The sequence below is a fragment of the Barbatula barbatula genome, assembly GCF_947034865.1.
Source record: "Barbatula barbatula genome assembly, chromosome: 7".
NCBI lineage: Eukaryota > Metazoa > Chordata > Actinopteri > Cypriniformes > Nemacheilidae > Barbatula > Barbatula barbatula.
In genome coordinates this window covers 18,475,153-18,494,204 of record NC_136770.1, presented here as the reverse complement: position 1 = coordinate 18,494,204, position 19,052 = coordinate 18,475,153, and the positions used below count along the sequence as shown (strand labels likewise).

At 37.3% G+C, this 19,052-nt stretch overlaps 2 protein-coding genes across 2 annotated transcripts; both read right to left on the bottom strand.

Annotated features, from left to right (window-relative positions):
• Positions 1 to 3,994: 3,994 nt before the first annotated feature.
• phb2b (prohibitin 2b) lies at positions 3,995 to 7,817 on the bottom strand. The gene is made up of 10 exons (XM_079461179.1): positions 7,714 to 7,817; positions 6,820 to 6,949; positions 6,527 to 6,611; positions 6,349 to 6,428; positions 6,059 to 6,243; positions 5,834 to 5,963; positions 5,648 to 5,751; positions 5,406 to 5,483; positions 5,073 to 5,149; positions 3,995 to 4,881 (listed from the first exon to the last, which is right to left on the bottom strand). The coding sequence occupies exons 1-10, from the start codon at positions 7,732 to 7,734 to the stop codon at positions 4,860 to 4,862; spliced, it is 912 nt and encodes a 303-aa protein (XP_079317305.1). The 5' UTR covers positions 7,735 to 7,817; the 3' UTR covers positions 3,995 to 4,859.
• A 547-nt stretch (positions 7,818 to 8,364) lies between these two features.
• On the bottom strand, positions 8,365 to 14,671 carry pde6d (phosphodiesterase 6D, cGMP-specific, rod, delta). The gene is made up of 5 exons (XM_079459768.1): positions 14,428 to 14,671; positions 11,102 to 11,190; positions 10,319 to 10,444; positions 9,692 to 9,797; positions 8,365 to 9,357 (listed from the first exon to the last, which is right to left on the bottom strand). Exons 1-5 carry the CDS (start codon positions 14,475 to 14,477, stop codon positions 9,276 to 9,278), a joined length of 453 nt encoding a protein of 150 aa, XP_079315894.1. The 5' UTR covers positions 14,478 to 14,671; the 3' UTR covers positions 8,365 to 9,275.
• Positions 14,672 to 19,052: the final 4,381 nt, after the last annotated feature.

Sequence of the window (19,052 nt, the reverse complement as noted above, 5' to 3'; positions counted from 1 at the left end):
TTAAAAGGTTGTACATTATTGCTTTACAATTGTTGTGGTATAAGTGTAATATTTAGCTGCCTGCATTAATTTCTCGCTTGCTAGAATGATCCCTTTACATAAAAACAGAACCGACGAAAAAAAATAATACAAACAGAAAATGTCGTCTTCATATGGTTAAATTAATTTTCCCACAACATTGGTCAGACAGCAGACTGTTAGTACTACGCATGCCGTTCAATGCATGGAAACAATCATTATCAGCTTCATCATTAAACAGAAGTCCTCAATTTCATTTGAAGTATGCAAGTCCTGTCTTCCACATGATGTACGTCCTTCCAAGACTGATTACCTAAAGTCACTTAGCTGTTTAATGGCTACATAGAAGGAGAAAAGTGTTGATTCATTTGCCAGGTTAAATTTATTGTTGTGTGGCATTTCCGAATGAGGCTTAAAAAGAGTGGGGGTCATCAAAGGACAGTGGACTCGTGTTTATACACGAACTCTAAAAATACAAATAAATTGCAAGTGTATCAGAGAACGAGGCTTGCTGGTGAGTACACACAATAATAGAAGGCGGGAGGAACAAAGTGATAGTGGGGGGAGGGTAGAGAGCTTGAAAGAGAGAAGAGAGAGGAGGGAGAAAGGGGCTAGGCGGAGCTGTTATGGGGCCCTTGTTCACATTTATCACCCATAATGAAGATGGGTGAGGGGCCTTTGCAGTACTCAACCTCTCTGTCACGAGGGACCCTCACACACCTTTAATGAGCCACAAGACACCAAACAAACATGGGCGGCACCTTGGATCTGTTCCAAAAATGGAAGCACACACACACACTTCAGTCATGCGAGTACGCTATCAAAAAACAGAAACAAAAAATTTACAAGCGTCATGTAATTCAGTTTGCGATGCAACTGCAATTATTAGTGCAAAAGCATATCATAGAAAATCATAGAAACATTTAAAAATATTTTGTTTTGAATGAATACTGATTTATCTTCATTCAGATAAAAAGCACAAGTGGGGGATTAGTTGACAAAGAGCGCCATCTTTAGATTCAATGTGTATAGTTCATCATTTGTCATTTGTCCTTGAAAGCTGTGCTAATTCAAAGATGTTAACCTCATTTAACATAATCACTTATCAGAATTATTTTTAAAGAGATGTTTGTCTTTACTTTTGTCTCTCTCTAACAAATGCTTAGATTTTGGGTTCACGGTTTTAGTTTTTGACAATTCAAAGATTGCATCTTTAGACAGCAGCTGAATTAAAAAAGAATTAACAAAGAAATTTATTCAGAGCATATGAACATGCGACATTGTAACTCCGCTGCCTGTTGGCTCTAGACATCACACAGAAATAGCTGCTGAGCCAGTAGGTGTGGTGCCATGGCAACTGGAGCTCAGGTTTGATGTCAGCAAATCGCTATAGCAACCTGTCCAGATTGCCTGTCACAGCATGAGGTCAGCGTTACCATAGGGACACACCAACTGAGCATTGGGCTTGTCTTCCTTTTTTGCAGCCTGGGTATATGGAAGGGAGGGTACCAACGCGCAGTGTTAAAATGCACAGCCACAACCAGCACATTCCCTGAATTAACATTCAGGCGTCTTGTGTCCTCGTGTTCTGGCTCTACATCATCAATAACCGTCAAAGTCCGGTTCCAATACTCAAGAACACAAGAACAAAGAAGGCGGATGTGTACCCAGATGTTTTCTTGTCTCTTGATATCAAGGGTGCGTTCCAAATGGGATATATCACCCTCAGAAAGGACCCTTTGGAGTGAAAACAATCATGGCACCCATTTTGAAGGGTAATTCCAAACCAAAGTGCTCATAACTGGCCACTTCAAAGGGCCCTTCGGAATGAAGGATTTCGAAGGGTACAATTGATGGACACTTCGAGCCCCCATAATTCTTTGCGCGGATTCTTTGCGTGGCGATGGCGCCTCCTTAGGGCACGACGGAATGATGACGCAAAAGGGCACTTCTAGAAAATGTTGTTTGCTCCCCTACACCCGTCAACACTTTGAAGCTCTCACTCCAGAGGGTAATCCCTTTGAAGGGTTTAGGGCATAGGGATGAGCCTTGCCTCGCAAGACCGGTCTCCATGATAACACAGGTCTGTTAGCCCTTAGTTTTTCTGGGCAGGTGTTTCCATATTCTTGCTCAACAGAGTGTATCGTTGCTCTGAAAGATAAATAAACAAATAAACGGCATTTCCAAATGCAGACTTTCCAGACACCACTTATTTCCACCAAATAAACCACTTCTTCAAAGAGAACGCTGCGCTGCCAATGAACTGTTTTCTATGTAAACAAAGATTACATAGAATTTTTTTTTAGCATCTTGCATGTTCAAAATGCTCTGTCGAGTTTAAAATGTATTTAAAATGAAAGGCTTCATACTAACGGCGCTTGTAAGGCCATCTACTGTATGAATAGAGCTACGGGGGTTGTGTATGTTTCTTACGCATGTGTACACGCCAACCTCCAGCCCACTTTTATGAATAAGCAGGAACCCCGCTTTAAACAGAGCTTTTCATTATTTAGAGACATTGTACCAGGAGCCATTGGGTATGAATGCATGCTTTAATTCTGAGGCAACACGCGTGTGCCGCCACCCCGGCTGTATGCCAACACTTTTGTGCAGTCTTGGCACAAGCCTGTGTTCATTTCTAGTTTTTTGGAGCACATGCTTTCCTGAGGCTCAGTGGTTAGAGCATGGCGCTGGCAATGCCAAGGTTATGGATTTGATCCCAGGGGATTGCAAAAGCATAAAGTACAATGCAATGTAAATCACTTTGGATAAAGGTGCAAATGCATAAATGTAAATGTAAGGCTCTCTAAACAGTTCGATTAAATAGCTTTGTAAAGCAGTATTGACCATCGAAAGCCAGTGCAGTATTGACCACCGAATTCTTCCTTGTGGGATCCTCTGGCAAGGACCAAATAATATTGAATTTTGTAAACTTACCTTCTGATTAAAAAAATACAGTAAATTTTCTACTGGCTTAAAAGTCGTCATTACACTGAAGGAAAAGAGTTTCTGAAGAACAATGTAGGGCTTGGCTTGATTTCGTCCTTCTGGAATGGATTGGCCCAGAGATGACGTATTTTTGTAGGCTAACCCGGATTTAGGCTAAGTTTAAAAAATGTCACTAAATAAAGTTAAGTGCTTTTACACAATTACATGTTTACATAAGGCCCACTTCGTTATGTATTTGATATTTACCCGATATAAAAAATTAAACCTGTATAACGTATTGTTAATTTCTTTGCCACTTATAATTTTCAAAATAACATAATACATCAAAAACACTAATTTCCACCATACTTCCCAATTGTCTATTTATATAATTGTCCAAGTCTTTGAAAAATAATGGAAGTAGGCTAAGTGCCGGGCTGGTTCCCTTGACCGAAAGCCTATGTATTTTTTCCATAGACTGACCTGTGATTAAAAAATGTTCATGATGTTTATACGTTTTGTGTATCAAGATAATCTTTACAGATTTACACGATATTTGCTAAATACAATTGCCAGAAGTAAAAAGTTAACACGAGGCTATACAGACTACACTATACCCATAAACTTTGGGGCGATGGAACCGGAAGTCTTATCCCATCTCGCTTCTGGGGTTTGCATAAAACGTCATCTCTGCGGTACTCAATAGATTGGATGCGATACATGTATGTCATACAAAGAAGAGATGTAGGAGGGGGAGAGAAAGTTTCCATATTTTGATAAAAGATTCTGAGGTCAGACGGCACAGATAAATCACTTATAATAAGCACTGCAATATTCCATAAAAATAAGAATAGCTATTTATGATTTTGTGGTGACTTTAAACACTAGAGAACAGAGCCATCCCACATGTTCACAAAGGGCTTATCTAATTATACTGATGCAGCTAAATCATAAGAGCTTGAATACATCCTGTGATAATCCACTGCAATATGCACAGCACACAGTCAGAGACTTTTCCAGTTAATGTTTGCTTGCCAAAATCTTATAATGATGACAGACATGCTGTGTTTAAAACATAAATGAACATAATCACGTGTTCCTTATTTTTAAAACAACAAACAATTGTTTGGGTAGGCAGTCTGTCAACAGGTTCAACTGTGCATCTGATCTGCTCATTGAGCCTTTTCAAGAAAAGCAAATAGAAATTGGAGGACCAAACATGCCCGTGCACCTCATTGAGTTTTGGGGGAGGGAACCCAAATTCAATGGGTTAACAGGTAGACTAATCTGGATTATGAGACTGGCGTGAACGGAACCAGGTGGCGGGTAATGCTTTTAAGAGTATGTCAGTCTAAAATCATACAGACTAACATGTGGTTTAAAACTTTAAGGAATTTGAAGAGTTTAATATATTACAATTCAATTTTATTGATTACATATTGCCTGTAGTTTTAATCAATTTAGTAAATTAAATAAATTCTAATGATTTCACATAGTATAGTTGTTTTTATTACAATGCAATTTTGTGTCACGCATACAATTGGAAAGGCCATTACATTTCAGGAAAGACATTGTGAAAGATTACACCTAAATAAAAGGTTCCAGTCAAATTTGAGCATATCTTATGTTTCACTTATAGACACATCACATGTCTCCTGTTACAGCAATAATTACAATCAACAATGAAATGCAAATTATTCAATACGTTGTTTCCTTCATCCATTATGCAGAATATTAACAAAACTGTAGCCTTTTGACCCTCAGCAAATAGTGGAGTAAAATTTGTCTGAAGAACCAGGACTAAACCATTAGATGTTTAATAAGTCTTCCCTAGATGACATGGCCTATCGTGACCCAATCAGGAAGAACCATCTTGTAAAATAACACTTGGAATGAAATTCCATTCTGAAGGGTTACTTCTTTCCGAGGGACAATCTGCAATGCAAACAGAAGATGTTGTGCTATTATCAGCATCATCTACACTGTTTTAATGTTATGCAAAATAAATGTGTTCCAAGAAAGAAACGAAAATACAAAAATGATTTATGAATCCATATCTTGAATTTCATACAGGAAGACCAAGTGGTTTAAATTAAACAACAGTCAAACTAAATCTTAGCTCTTACTTGTTAAAAGAATCATCCTGTAGATTCAGAACCAAACTATCTGCACTCAGGTACACCTTGTTCTGTGAAGCTGCCACCTGGAAAACAACCTTCATCTGGTCAGGGCTTTCCGAACGGACATCAAAACATTTATTTATTTCCGAAAGGACACATTTCAAGCCAAAACAAGCCGTGCAAGACCAGTCCAGGCTTGGCCGAACTCCTAGTGAACATCAAATATGTACATGGGCAAGATACACATCCTTTTTCAGATGGATACTGTTTACAACAAGAACAACCGTTCATTTAAACCAAGAATAAATTGCCTTTAAAATAAAAAAAAGAGCATCATACCGTTTTGGCAATACTCTGCGCTGCTCTGATTCTTCTCAGTTTAAGATATCCAGGGTTCTTTGTGACGGCTTCTCCTAACTGTGAATTAGATCAGATCACACATCAATATGTATCGTTTAACTAAACTTAGAGGTACAGGCTCATGTGTGCCTGTTCAATGTGTGTTATTGTGGGCACATAAACTGTCAAATCTACTTGAGGCTTTGGCCAAAAAGAATATATTTAGGAGAAGCTCTTCATACCATTTTGGCAGCCTCAGCCTCTCCCTCAGCTTGGATGATCTTATGTCTCTGTTCTTGTTTCGCTTTCTCGACAAAGAACTGAGCTCTTTGCGCCTCCTGCTGGGCTGGAAGACCGCACACGTTTCATTACAGCAACCCTGTGCATATATCGCGTGCCACAGCACATTGGAAATTCATTTTACCTACCAACTTGTTTGGCCTCCACAGCTGCTGTGTACTGTTGGCTGAAGCTCAACTCCGTGATGGCCACATCATCGAGAATAATGTTAAAGTCCTTAGCGCGCTCAAACAGCTCCCGTCTGATCAGCAGAGACACCTACATTCAATCACAGCAGACAGATTGAACACGAATTAGCACCAACCTTGAAAATGTGTAATTCTCGAGTCACGACTGGGGTGGAGAGAACTAACCTGGGCTCTTTGTGTGATGAGTTGGGAAGCATTGAACTTGGCTACCACACTCTTAAGAACCTCATTTACAATGGACGGCAGCACACGCTCATCGTAGTCCTTCCCCAGATGCTGGTACAAAATGGGAAGGTTGGAGGCCACAGGTCGCGACAGCACACGCAACGCGATGTTCACCATCTGCAGGTCTGTTCAGAGAAAATATTTAGTCACTGTTTGGTTGGTTATTTTTAAATACACTATAAACAACACAGTAAATAATGACATATTCAACTTAAATAGCAATTAATCACCTTTACTTCCTGTCAAAGATGCTATTTTTCTTGGTCTGGCTCTGATATCATATATGATTGGATATTGAAACCATGGTATCCTGTAAGACAAATATAGTTCATGGTTAATAATTCTCTCTTTTTAGTTATTGTGAGATAGCTTTAAAAAATATTTCAGTGAGTCACAAAAAAACTTTACCTGAAGTGGAGACCTTCAGAGAGGACTGTATCCATCTGCATCCCTCCAATTCTGTTAAAGATGATCGCCCGCTGACCACCTTCCACTAAAACACACAATCATTAGTCTGCATGCTGACATCACAAATTCTCTTTAATCTTAATTTGACAAAAGACAAGCCTGAATGACAGTGTATCTGTGTATAATTTCCAACACGTCCATAGTTAAAAAGAACGGTCCATCACTTTCGGCACAGTCATTGACCAGACAATATTACCGTTAGGGTGAGGAGATATTTTAGCGATCAATTGTACCCGTGTATGTGGCCTCTTTGACGCCATAAGCAAGTGCCCCTGCTCCAATTAATAATTTCAGCCCAAGTCCAGCACCCTTTGAGGCAGAGGACATGCGTCCGGCCAGATCTCTCAGGTGCTGCAGCAACTTCTGCAGGAATACAGAATATATTCAGCATTAGTGGAAGCTGGGGTGAAATTACAGAAGGGATAGTTTACCAAAAAAGTAAATGGTAGGTACTTATTTTAATTTAGTACAGTCACAGTATGCGATTTCGGACGCAGGTTTTGACATACTGAAAAATTGCTTGAATCCAATGTATGTGACTTTTGATAAAAGCATCTGTCAAATAAATAAATGCAGATGTAAATATAAATCTATAGTTCCTTTAAAAGGTTAAATGAGATGACAGCGCATACCTTTTGACAACTGTTGGGTTAAGTCATCATGGCTAGAATTTTCCTGTTTTGTGTTACATACTAAAGTGTTCATAATAATAACACTTAAATATTTCTACGAAAGTAAGTTTTGCTATTCATATACAAGACTATATGTGGAATGTGATTGAAAACATTGACAAAAATGTACAAAAGGCTGCATAAAATAACTAAAATGTATTATCAAACGAGGCTATGAAACGATGCATTATTATCATTTCACGTTATACACTAAATTATTTAAAGTGAGATTTGTTCAGTTTTATCGGATTACCTGCCATCAGGAGTTCAAGACAGGCAGATCTTACAGTATGTCCGACCCGGCTGACAGTATTACACAATATTACACATATGATAGGCTACAACTGCTACCAAGAATAAAATGACAATATTTTCACAGATGCCATTTAAATCATAACGCATTTACAAAAACATTACATTTTGTGATTTAAAAAATAAGGCTAAAAGTATACTCACGTTAGGCTCTTTATTCGCCATGCTTGTGCTACCCAAGGTCGTCACGAACAACTTCCGTTTACACGGGAAGGGATCCTGGGTAATGTAGTCTTCATGGCTAGTCGCGCGGTGTCGTTGTATTCTTAGAATACAGTGTTGTGCACATTACGACATAGTTTAGACACACGATTGTTTTTTTATGTTAAAACAAACGTACTTATATTTTGGTAATCATTTAGAGTGACCACCGTTAAAAAACAGGAGTATATCCAGCAGTAAAAATTCTGTCAATAATTTTTATAACAAAGGTTAATATTTTGAAATTGGTTAAATATATAATTCACGCGCCACGTTTAACGTCAAATTAAAAACTGAAAATATTTATACAATATATTGTATACATGCTGGTTATATAATGTATGACATCATCATGGTTTGTTTTTTAAATATTAACCTTTACAGACTGCTCTTGTAAAATCCTGGAACTTTTAATGCACGGAAATACATCGGCATATGGTTCTACGTTATCTATATTACTTAAAGGGGCAATGTGGAGATTTGCAAACACGCTTCTCCAGTTTGTCCGTTTAGGGCTACTGTAGAAACAACATGGCGAATTCCATGTAAGGGGATTTAAATAGTTAATTCTAAGGTAATAAAAACATTACAATTCATTATGTAAGGTCTTTATACACATCTGAAAACATATTTATGTATTTTATAGGCCTATTATATTTCTGTCAATGGATCCTCCAAAATAATACACACCAAACAAGCTAATGCATGTAAAGAGCTCAATGGTTACTAACATAGAATTTGTTATCTGATCTTATTTAAGGGGGTCATATTCCATTAAACGCACATATTTTTGTAAATAGTCCAGCTTCATGTTTTTAACATCATGGCCTGGTTTCACAGATAAGATTTAGCTTAAGCCACACGATGCTTTAGTTAAATTAGCATATTTAAGTCACTTTTATTCAATGCCTTAGAAAAAAACATTACTTTGTGCATCTTGAGACAAAAAAATGGCACTGATTTATTTTAAGATATGTCAGGGAAAGTTATTTTCAGTTAAGACAGCGCAAACATGTCTGTGAAACCGGGCACCAATCCAACATATCAGTTTAATTCTATTGAATCATGAAAAAATAAACAATCCAGAGTTTTATCAATTTCAATATTTTAATCCATAATTACACAATGTATTTAAAACACAGCCTATCTTACAGTTATAGCTAAAAAAGACCTTGAATACCAACACAAACCTGAAGAGAACCTTTCAAAAACAGCCGATAATGAAGCAGTGTACTTTGCAGGATTACATTATAGATGAAAAATATACAAACAGAAATTTACATAACCAGGTTGTCATGAGCATCATAGCTCTTATGTACAAGTCTTTATCTGCCATAACCGATGTGATCATTTGTCTTGAAATTGTGTTTAATTAAAATATATTCCTTCCACTGCTGTTGTTGCTGTGCCTCAGAAGTACCCAGCACGTGTAGAGGGTCTCCTCTAGTTTTTAAAACTTGTTGGGTGCATCCTCCGGAGTGAGGGTTACAAAAGAACTCCGTTCCTCAGACGTAAAAGAGTCGTACCCGGGATGTGCTGACGTGAAGGTCATCATCATAAAACTTGGTCTCTATAACAACATTACCACTGCAAGAGAGGAAGTTGAATTAAATCGCAAGCAAATACGATGTTAGAAATACAGTCAGCTGGTCATTATCATATACAGTAAATAAACCCTGATAAATCTTAAAACAAGAGGGATTATATCATCCTTAATGGGCACATGTTACCATACTGACTAGCTGGTTGTAAATCTTGATTAGTATGAACATTACATTGTTTAAATTAAATACACACATTTAATATTGATCTGAGCTGAAATAATTTCACTAGCTTACTTGCAAAGACATGGCCTCATGGCAGTTATTATCATCTTGGGTAACATTAATAAAAGGTAAAAGAAAATTGCTTAACATCTTACGTTAAGACATTTGCAGGCATCATCTGTGACTCTGGTGCGGCTTCTATCAAAGACTGCCATGTATTAGTAGAATTAGGAATTACAAAGCCAAACTCGAAGAACCACTCTGAAAAAGACAAAGGTACACAAGTGAGCATTTCTACAACAGCTTCATGTAGCTTCACAGTTTAATTCCGCTAAACCATGATGAGGATAAGCACTGATGTCAAATTAATGCAAGTCTGTTGCATCATAAATGAGCGGTGAATTCATCTTAAATAAGTTGAAAATCCTTAACCCATTAGAACACATGGACGTTGTTTGTTTAGAAGACTACCGGTACAAGATGGACCGGCATAAACTATAACAACTAACTATGAAATCTCAAAAGGTATTCATGTCTAAAACCATAGGTGGAGGAAGGTAGGGAAGGGTAATATGTCATATTTATGCCATCCAAATTTAATCGAGGAAATAAAGGTGTCATAATATGCCATTTCCATCTTAACATATCCATGTCAATGGAGCACTCTGAAACAATAGCAATCTTATGGAGCTCCTTGCTCGTTTTTCAAAATAATTTCTGCTTACTTTTATAATTGCCATTTATTATCATAATATTACAATGAAAAAGAATAGAAGAACAACCTTCTAGGCACTGTCCTTTAAAGAAAACCTTTTGCTCCAGTCTGAATTTTTCCAGCTTTTCTACGGAAGAGAAATTCAGTTCTCTGGAAACTGCTTTACATTTCAGAATCTTCTTAGGAACCCGAGCTGAAAATGAACAACAAAAAAATTGTTAGTTACAAGACAAGGCACTTTCAGTGTCAAATTTGACTAAAAACGTGAAATCTTGACTGCACTGTTCTCACCACAAAAAAAAGGTAATGGTTGCGTCAATGGTTTGAATTAGGGGTGTCAGAATGTAATGGTATTTTCCATAACAGTGATATTAAAACCATCATTATTGATATACAGTTAATTTACACAGATCATAACATAAACTATTGAGCACCCATTTGAATTGTTGCCTTAAGAGTGACAATAGTTACAATCTCTCACTCTAACCAATTTTTATTGTGATTCGTAGACTAAATAAATGAAAAAACACAAAATGAATCTAGTTTGAATCTTTAAAGGGAAAGTTCACCCAAACATGAAATTCTGTCACGGATTACTCAACTTTTAGTCGTTCCAAACCTATATACATTTTTTTGTTCTGTTAAACAAAGAAAGAGATTTAGAAAAGAGATTTCTCAGGCACCATTGACTACCAAAGAAGAAGAAAAAAATGGCAGTCACAGGTGCCCCAAAACTGTTTGTTTTCCTAAATTCTTCCAAATATCATTCTTTATGTTGAACCTTACAAAAAATGTATATACAGGTTTGGAACAACTTGTGGGTGAGTAATGATGCAGAAGAACCACAAACCTTCATGTTCTACCCCAGGAAGGGAAAGATCTTCAGTTCCCTGCCAAAGAACCTTTCCTGTCTCTGCATCTCTAAGATTCATCCAGTTTCTGAAGACAAGTTAAGGCATCAACTACAAGACAAGTGGACAACAGAAATGCCCTCCAACATCAGGGCTCAAATCAAAAATATGTCAAATTAAAAACATTCATGCGCACGTGTTTAAAATCACTATTCAATACTCCAAACCAATAAATCCTTAAGCTCACGACCCTCTTTGGTAAGTGCTAACTAAAACAGACCACACTTACAGTCTAAGAACAGCTTGATCTGTCAGCTTAACAATGGTTTGTGTCAATGCGTGGTACTCTGTGTCAATAACATCTGACTTCAGACCACCCGTATAAGTATTTCAGACATAGAGCACACTAGGGCTGTGCAATAAATCGAAAAATAATCGTAATCGTCAATTTTGGCCTTCATCAATTACAAAACTAAATAATCGAGGTAAACGATTACTGTGCCACATTCCATTTGTAGTATAAATCCAGAGCGCACACCTTTCCTTTACAGTGGTTCAGCAGAGCTATTTCTTTACATTTATTGTTCAGTTAAATTCAGATTTTAAAAGCCAACTCTATGTTGTTTTAAAGGTTAATGAGTTATCGTGTAAAATAATTGGGATCTCAAAATTGGCCAAAATAATCTTAATTATGATTTGCATCATAATCGAGCAGCCCCTGAGCACACTCACATTAGGCTGCATGTGTCATCACACAAGTACAGCACAGGCCCTAGTTACCAACCCCTGGAGATGTCAGCTAGGATTGCAACTGTAGTACATCATGTATCACTAATCCTAATATATCTTTAAAGCATTATAAGCATCACATAAATTATCCATATAGCTTGAATTTAACTAAAAAGAGATTATCATAAATGTCTAAATATGGAAATGAAAACAAATTAAAATAAATATGAACAGCCATATTAGAGTAATAGTCCTGTACCATTTAAAAATGTGAAACATTTTAATTGCACAGTTTACATGTCATATGTACAGTTGATAGACTTTATATGGAACTACTTTATTTCATTTAAAATATTTACAATCCTAAAATGTAAACTGAGACATATAACCAGATGCACCGGCTTGTGTAGACTACACTATGCCCTACAAAATATATTTTCTCAAGTTTGAGTTGTTCCTAGTCACACTAATCTGTTTATAAATTATGTAGATGTCACGCAGCAGATTTATGAAAATTTCTGGTCCCAATTCATACACCAAATAATCAGATCATAAAGTAAGACTTTCTCATATTTCAATAATTCCCAACAAACTTTCTACCCTGACATCTAAATGTAAACAACTCGAGGATGCTAAAAAGGAGTAAATATTCACTTAAGTCCAAAGCTCTGTAACGGATCGACCAGGCAACTGCATCTGAGATTAGCGGTGACAGATGTCTGTGGGATCACGCCTGCGGAGCACACCAGTGACAAACCAAGCGTGTCACAGGGGAGAGACCCTTTAACTCACAAACACTGTCACAGTCGAGGTAATTAGTCCCCCCGGTACCACTGCTTTCATGGAAGCCATATTCATTTTTCATAAGTCATCCATTGTTGCAGAATGTTGCCATTCACAAGTTGTTGTAATAGGTGCAAAAGAGCCAGGACAAATGTGGCTGGATATGAAAAATCTCATTTTTACTTTGTGAAGTGATAGCTGTGGATTTCTATAAAAGCCGTTTTACTTTTGCTGTTGTGATTTTTGGAAACATGGAAAAAATACAAAATCCATGCTGTCAAAACTCTAGGCGCACTGCTTGTAACGGTTTAAAAAAGCGCTTTTTCCATGTAATAAATTGAAAACATGGAACTGTGCCATACCTTTTAATACAATATAAACTACAATGCAATACATACCATTCATCTTTTTTATATTTTAAGTTGAGAGCATATTGTAGCCACTCAAGGGGAATGTACTATGTACACGGTAGTCACCGCTGGGCCACACTAGGGTAAAATCTACACAATACAGATGAGATAGCACTGTTTAAACCAATAAAATAGCCATTAAAAATGGGTTTTAACCTTTACTATTAAATCTTTTACTAACTAAATTGAGCTAAAATCACCCTCCTATAATGCTGTGCTATACTAACATTGCAAATATTTGGTGGTTTCCAAGATGTACATATTTCGCTATACAGAAAATATGTACACACTGATGAATTAAATATATAAGTTTTTTAAACATCTAGGGTTTACTAGTCCATGCCTCAGTTTACTACAAACAACAGCAATGTTTACCAGGCTTCTCTCAGTTTGCAAGCTTATCCATAACCGCCATAAACACATCCTCAAAGTCAAAGTCAAGCATCCTTTCCCTTCTGACACATCTGGCACAATATCTTTAACAAACTAATCTACAGGCTTCCAAGTTTCTATCCATCATAATTCTACCAACGTTGTCCCATGCAGCACACCGTTATGTGAGGCGCAAATCCCTGTCCTTTCAAATCAAGGCTTTAAGAATGACCAGCCAGTTTAACACACACCAGAGAAGGTCACACAGGATAGACCTACGACTTCCTAAAGAAACTTTAAAACAAAACACACTATATCCCAAACGACAGAACGGACCATACATTCAAGAGACCCATGAAAAAAAAGTACTGCCAGAGTGATTATTGTTGTCAGATTAACAGAGCCTATTATAGAAACACTGGCCAGTGTTATGTAATTGTAATGGCAGGCACAAACTGTGAGGAGATTTCACCTGGATAATGCACCTGATCCCAAGAATCAGCTGCCTGTCACAGTCTCGTAGTTTCCTAAAGCCTAACATGAAGAGAACTTTCTGTGATACTGACATGTCCACATATACGGAGAAATAATATTTTAGGCCTAAATTAGTCTAATCTATTAACAAAGCAAATAACTAGATTTGCTTGTATATTTTATGAAGATCAGGAGGCAACTTATTGGCTGTTAAGAGATGCTTAACCAGTGAGCATTAATTCCGACTATTTGCGCTACTTGCTATAGTCTGACACACAAATGCATCGCTTTATGATAACACCAGAATTCGCCTGGATGAGAATGAAAAATAGTAAAGTATTGTCACAATTGACTAAGGTAACAGCAGCACTACTAACCAGCCAACCAACCTCTCGCAGTACCACCATCACTAGCCACCAGGCTTCAAAATGGCAAATCGTGTAACAGTTACTTAAATAAACAAACTCGAAATCTGCTATCTTGGGATGATGTAAAGTTGTGCGAGTTGTAGTTTTGTAGCTAGCAAGCTAATCTAGCCCATCATTGCTTAAGGATACAGTTTAAACCCCATCAGAATATCCTTCGCTCTGTCTTCCTCCGAAGACATCTTTTCCAGTCTTCAGCTTCAGCAGATGGAAAAAAAAGACGGACGAAACCCTTTCGGCGACGGATAACCAATACAATCTGGACAAAACAGTCGGTTTATTATAAACAGTCCAGCTCGATAAAGCTTTTAGTTACAGTGAGACCCAGCTTTAATCTGAACGGATACACTTGATCCGCTCACAACCTACTGTAAATAGATTTTTAGGGGATTGAGAAATATTTCGACCAATTATTTTGCGAGTCTCCGAAGGCCTGGATTAAACGGACCAATCACGTGGGAGAATCAAGGAGCAGGGCGGGCTTTCGTTGCGTGGGGACGCGTCACCGATGGCAACGTCCTTTGAGCACGGCTGAACGGAAGCCCGTGAGGGACAAAAAGTCTGTACCGTGTTTGATATTTTACATGGACAGGGCGCGGATCAAGTTTTTTAATTTGTTGTTTTAATGGACGAAGAGACACTAGTCTTGTGAATATGAACATAAATGACAGTTTTCCACATTTTGTGAAATAAAATACGGGTAGCCTCTCAAGAGGCTTTTACCTCAGTATGTGAAATAATGGAAACCTATGGGTGTGCAAATCATAAGTCTAAAATACACTATGTGGCTAAGCAGAAGCCGAAACATGGAATAATGATGGTTATTTTGTTCAGTTTATGAACACGTCTCAAGATGTTCACCATTAAAGTAACAGGGGCCCTGCAAAAAACGTAAATCATTTTTATTAATATATGACGTGGTTGTGAAAGTACTGCTTCCAGTAATACAGATTTGTATGAAATCGCATTGAAAAATCGTAAACTAAACGAAAAAACAATGAACGTTCTACCCTAAACTAACTTAAAAAGTCACAGGCCTGTAGTAGCATATTATTACCACAGAGCGGTGCTATGCTACAATCAAAGAAACAATATCCCATTGACAGTTTATAATAATTTCCTTCCCATTCTTAACCATGGCTTGAACTGGAAATACAGCTCATCCATAAACCATACAGCTTTAGCTCATCCATAAACAACTATATACATATATTTAGGAAATTGGAAGCACATTCTTATAGCATTCTTGGGAATTGTATAATTTACCTAACAATTATTTAACATTGAGTAATTTTATCTAAAGCGACTTACAGAGAGTTCAGGGAGCAATAAAGCGATATGTCATGCAGGGGCAATAACACAATAAGTGCTAATACCATACCAAGTTACTAGTCTCCACAAAAGCTTGAGCAATAACTGTTGAGAGAAAGAGAGAGTGTTAGTGCATTTTTTTCATTTGCCTGTCAAGTATTCACATGAAGAGATGAGTTTTATGTAGAAACTGAGGAGAAAGCCCTTATATTATGGAATACATCTCTACAGTTGTCTGCAACACCCTATAAAATATGTTAGATAGAACATACAATAAATAAATAAAGAATCATGAAAACAGCTCCAATGATATACAATGAAATGATAGTGTCTAGTGTCTAATGGACTGAGCTTTACTGTATTTAAATATGTACATGTGCTGTTTTGGTTATAAGCAGCGCTAAAGATTGATGTCTTCTTCAAGGCAAGAACCTAGATCCCCTAAACCACAGATTTATTACTTTGAATTTCTCTTCCAGACAGGAGACAAACTTAGACCTGAGCTGTTCAATTAATAATTACACCTTTCACCTCATCTTTAATGCATGGTTTGGTCTTATGTCACACAGTTTCAAATCTCTTCTTAAAACTTTTTATTAACTATTTTTTATTTAAAAAAAGCATTTCAGGACTGCTGTTATTTGATATTTTGTTTTATTTGATACAGTATTTTATTGTTGTTGTTTTATTAATGTGTGATGTATTGTTTTGTGCTACGCTTTGAGAAATACACTTTTAATGGCGCTTTATAAAATAAATGTATTATTATTATTATATCAGAATTACCGGGATAATAATGCACAAAAAAATAAGATAGGCCTACTTATGACATGTCCCCATCTCCTGTCCATCTAAATTTGACTCAGATGGAATGTAATTGGAGGGCCCTATGAGCCTTCTCTCTACCCCTCAGTTGAGCTAGCTTTCTTATACCAACAAACAGATTCCGCTTTATAAATTTAGACTTACTGAACTATTTGTAAACATTAATTTCATTAATAATCTTCATCATCTGATTTTATACATGAAAACAATGTTTCAATTTAAAGGTGTATGGTCCAGCTTTTGAATGGAGGGTTGCCTCTGGTTATTATTGTTGTGATAGTTTAGAGCAGTTCCATAAAAGACAGAGCTGTAGTCAGCCTCACACATGTAATGGTGTTTGATGACGTCAGAGCTGCAGCTGTTCAAATCATTTCCACGAAAGAGAATGACATAAATCGCATTATCGTATCCAAGTAAAGTGAAATATTTTGCACCTCCAGCACGATCTGGTAATCTCTTTAACAATATCACATTACAAAAAAATGAAAGGAAAACAATTAGGTAACACTTCATATGGAGAAATGATACTGACTAGTTGTTATTAGCATGCCTATTATTGGCATACTGTCTGTTTATTAGTAAAGCACATATTCTGCATGACCATCCTCTGCATCACTAATCCTACCCAATACCTTAACGGTTACCTAACAACGAGTCTTGTGGCAGGATCATGTCAGACCCATGTGTTTTATGTGATGAAAGGGCATGGTATTCTTTGTTTTGTAATGCCATGCTGTCTCTCCAGTGTCCTTTAGCCCCGCCCCCTTGTTTCTTCACTAGCACCCTATTAGTGTTTAATTCCCCTCACCTGCCTCGTGTAACTTCCCGTTAGTGTTTCATTCCCTTCACCTGCCCGTCACCTCCCTTTGTGATCATAGCTAGCGTTTCCCTTTATATTTTCTTAGTGCCCTTTTGGCCTTGGTCGGTTCATGTACTTCCGTAGTCTGCCCTTAATACCCGCCCTTGTGTACAGATAAGCCTTCCTTTTGCCAAATATGTGGATTTATAGTGTATTTTGTTTTTCTAAAACCTTGTTTTGCTTTGTCCCCCTTGTGGGAGGTTTGGGGTTGCCTGCTTGTTTTGTTCATGGTTTCCCCATCGTGGGTTTTTTATTTATTAAAAGTTTATTTAACACAACGTCTGCCTGCGCTTGGGTTCTGTCCTAGTCCCCGAAACAACTACCTATTTATAAGCAAGAAATTAAGAGTTTATTGGGGGAAAAGTCATAGTTAATGGTTTGTTAATAGCCAGAATTCCCCCAATACTGAAGTGTGAACAATTTTAATGTCATTGCATGCTGTTTCAGAACAACATTTCAGAGTTAGAACAAAATAGGCTATAGCATGTTAATGGTCAAATGAATATGATAACGAATCTTCCTTATCAAATGTAAAATACTATCACTGTTAACTGCTATAACTGTAATTATAAAACGGTCAGTTCTGGTCCTCGATTCTGATTGGCTGAGCTGAGTTCTAAGCCGTTATAAAATACGATTTATACCGGCTGACCGCATAGCCTTAATATCATTTTATTTACTTTATTTTATGAAACCTTGCTACGCATATGGAATAACAGTTTTATAAAAGCAATAAGCCCCATGAAAAGTGCATTTTATAACAGCCAAGGGCGTTGTGGCACCGCAAGAAGCGGATAAAAATACAAAATGCATTTTTCGTAAGAATAAAAATCGTAAGAAAAATGATTCACTCCATCGCATTCTGTGCTCCTGGCCATACATGTGCCCTTTTTTTGTTCATCCTATCCTCAATCATTTATTTTGGAGTGACTGGAGAATAAAGACTTCCTGCGGTTTGAGGGATTGCTGCAGTTGAATGCTTGCTTCAGCTGATGGCTAATTTGAATTTATCCCGAATATTTACAAGTCTTTTAAGTCACTCATCACAGATAAAAAAAGATCAGATTGTTTTTTATCATTTAGACTTCTCTTTACCAGGGAGAAATGTTACTAGAATTAGCTCTAATGTTGCCTGGAAATGGAGCTGAACGGGAAATAGAGTGTGCAAAAGGGGCTCACAGTGGCTTAATGGGCGAGCACATAAAAAAACAGGAAATTAGGTTAAGCTCATTAAAACAGAGTGTTGCAGCTGGAAGATAATAGACAGCTCGTTACCTGGAGTTATCGAGCAGCAAAGACCAATCATATCGCATGCTCCTATAGTCCAAAAGAAGAGAATACTGGCAGAGCCAGAGAAACTTGTTAGCTTTTTGCTTTTGCAAATTGTTGTCATGCAAATAGTGAAAACTTTAAAAGGAACAGATCAGCCAAAAATGAAAATTCTGTCTTCATTTACTCACCCGGCCACAAGTTGTCCAAAGTCTGTATAGGCCTTCTTTTCTTTATTCTGACCAACACAGAGAAAGAACGTTTGTAACCAAACAGGTCTTGGCCACCCTTGATTTCAATAGCAGGAAATATCACTTCACATTTCGCAATAAAACCACGCGGAATACTCTTTCTCCTTTTTTTGCATTTGTGAGCTAAGGCTCTCCTGGCGTCTGCCTTTGCTAAGCAACCATGGGCCATGCTTGCCGTTAAGACGAGGTGGTATTAACAAAGGATATATGGATTATATGAACTGAAAATACCTTGCAATAAC

Coding starts and splice junctions, on each gene's coding strand:
- pde6d (XM_079459768.1), bottom strand. CDS start 14,477: ATGTCTTCGGAGGAAGACAGAGCGAAGGATATTCTGATGGGGTTTAAA. Junction 9,798..10,318: donor TAAAGGACAGTGCCTAGAAG/GTTGTTCTTCTA, acceptor TGTCTTTTTCAG/AGTGGTTCTTCGAGTTTGGC. Junction 9,358..9,691: donor ATGCCTGCAAATGTCTTAAC/GTAAGATGTTAA, acceptor CCTCTCTTGCAG/TGGTAATGTTGTTATAGAGA.
- phb2b (XM_079461179.1), bottom strand. CDS start 7,734: ATGGCGAATAAAGAGCCTAAC. Junction 6,950..7,713: donor TGGCGAATAAAGAGCCTAAC/GTGAGTATACTT, acceptor GTATTCCTGCAG/AAGTTGCTGCAGCACCTGAG. Junction 4,882..5,072: donor CAGGATGATTCTTTTAACAA/GTAAGAGCTAAG, acceptor TTTGCATTGCAG/ATTGTCCCTCGGAAAGAAGT.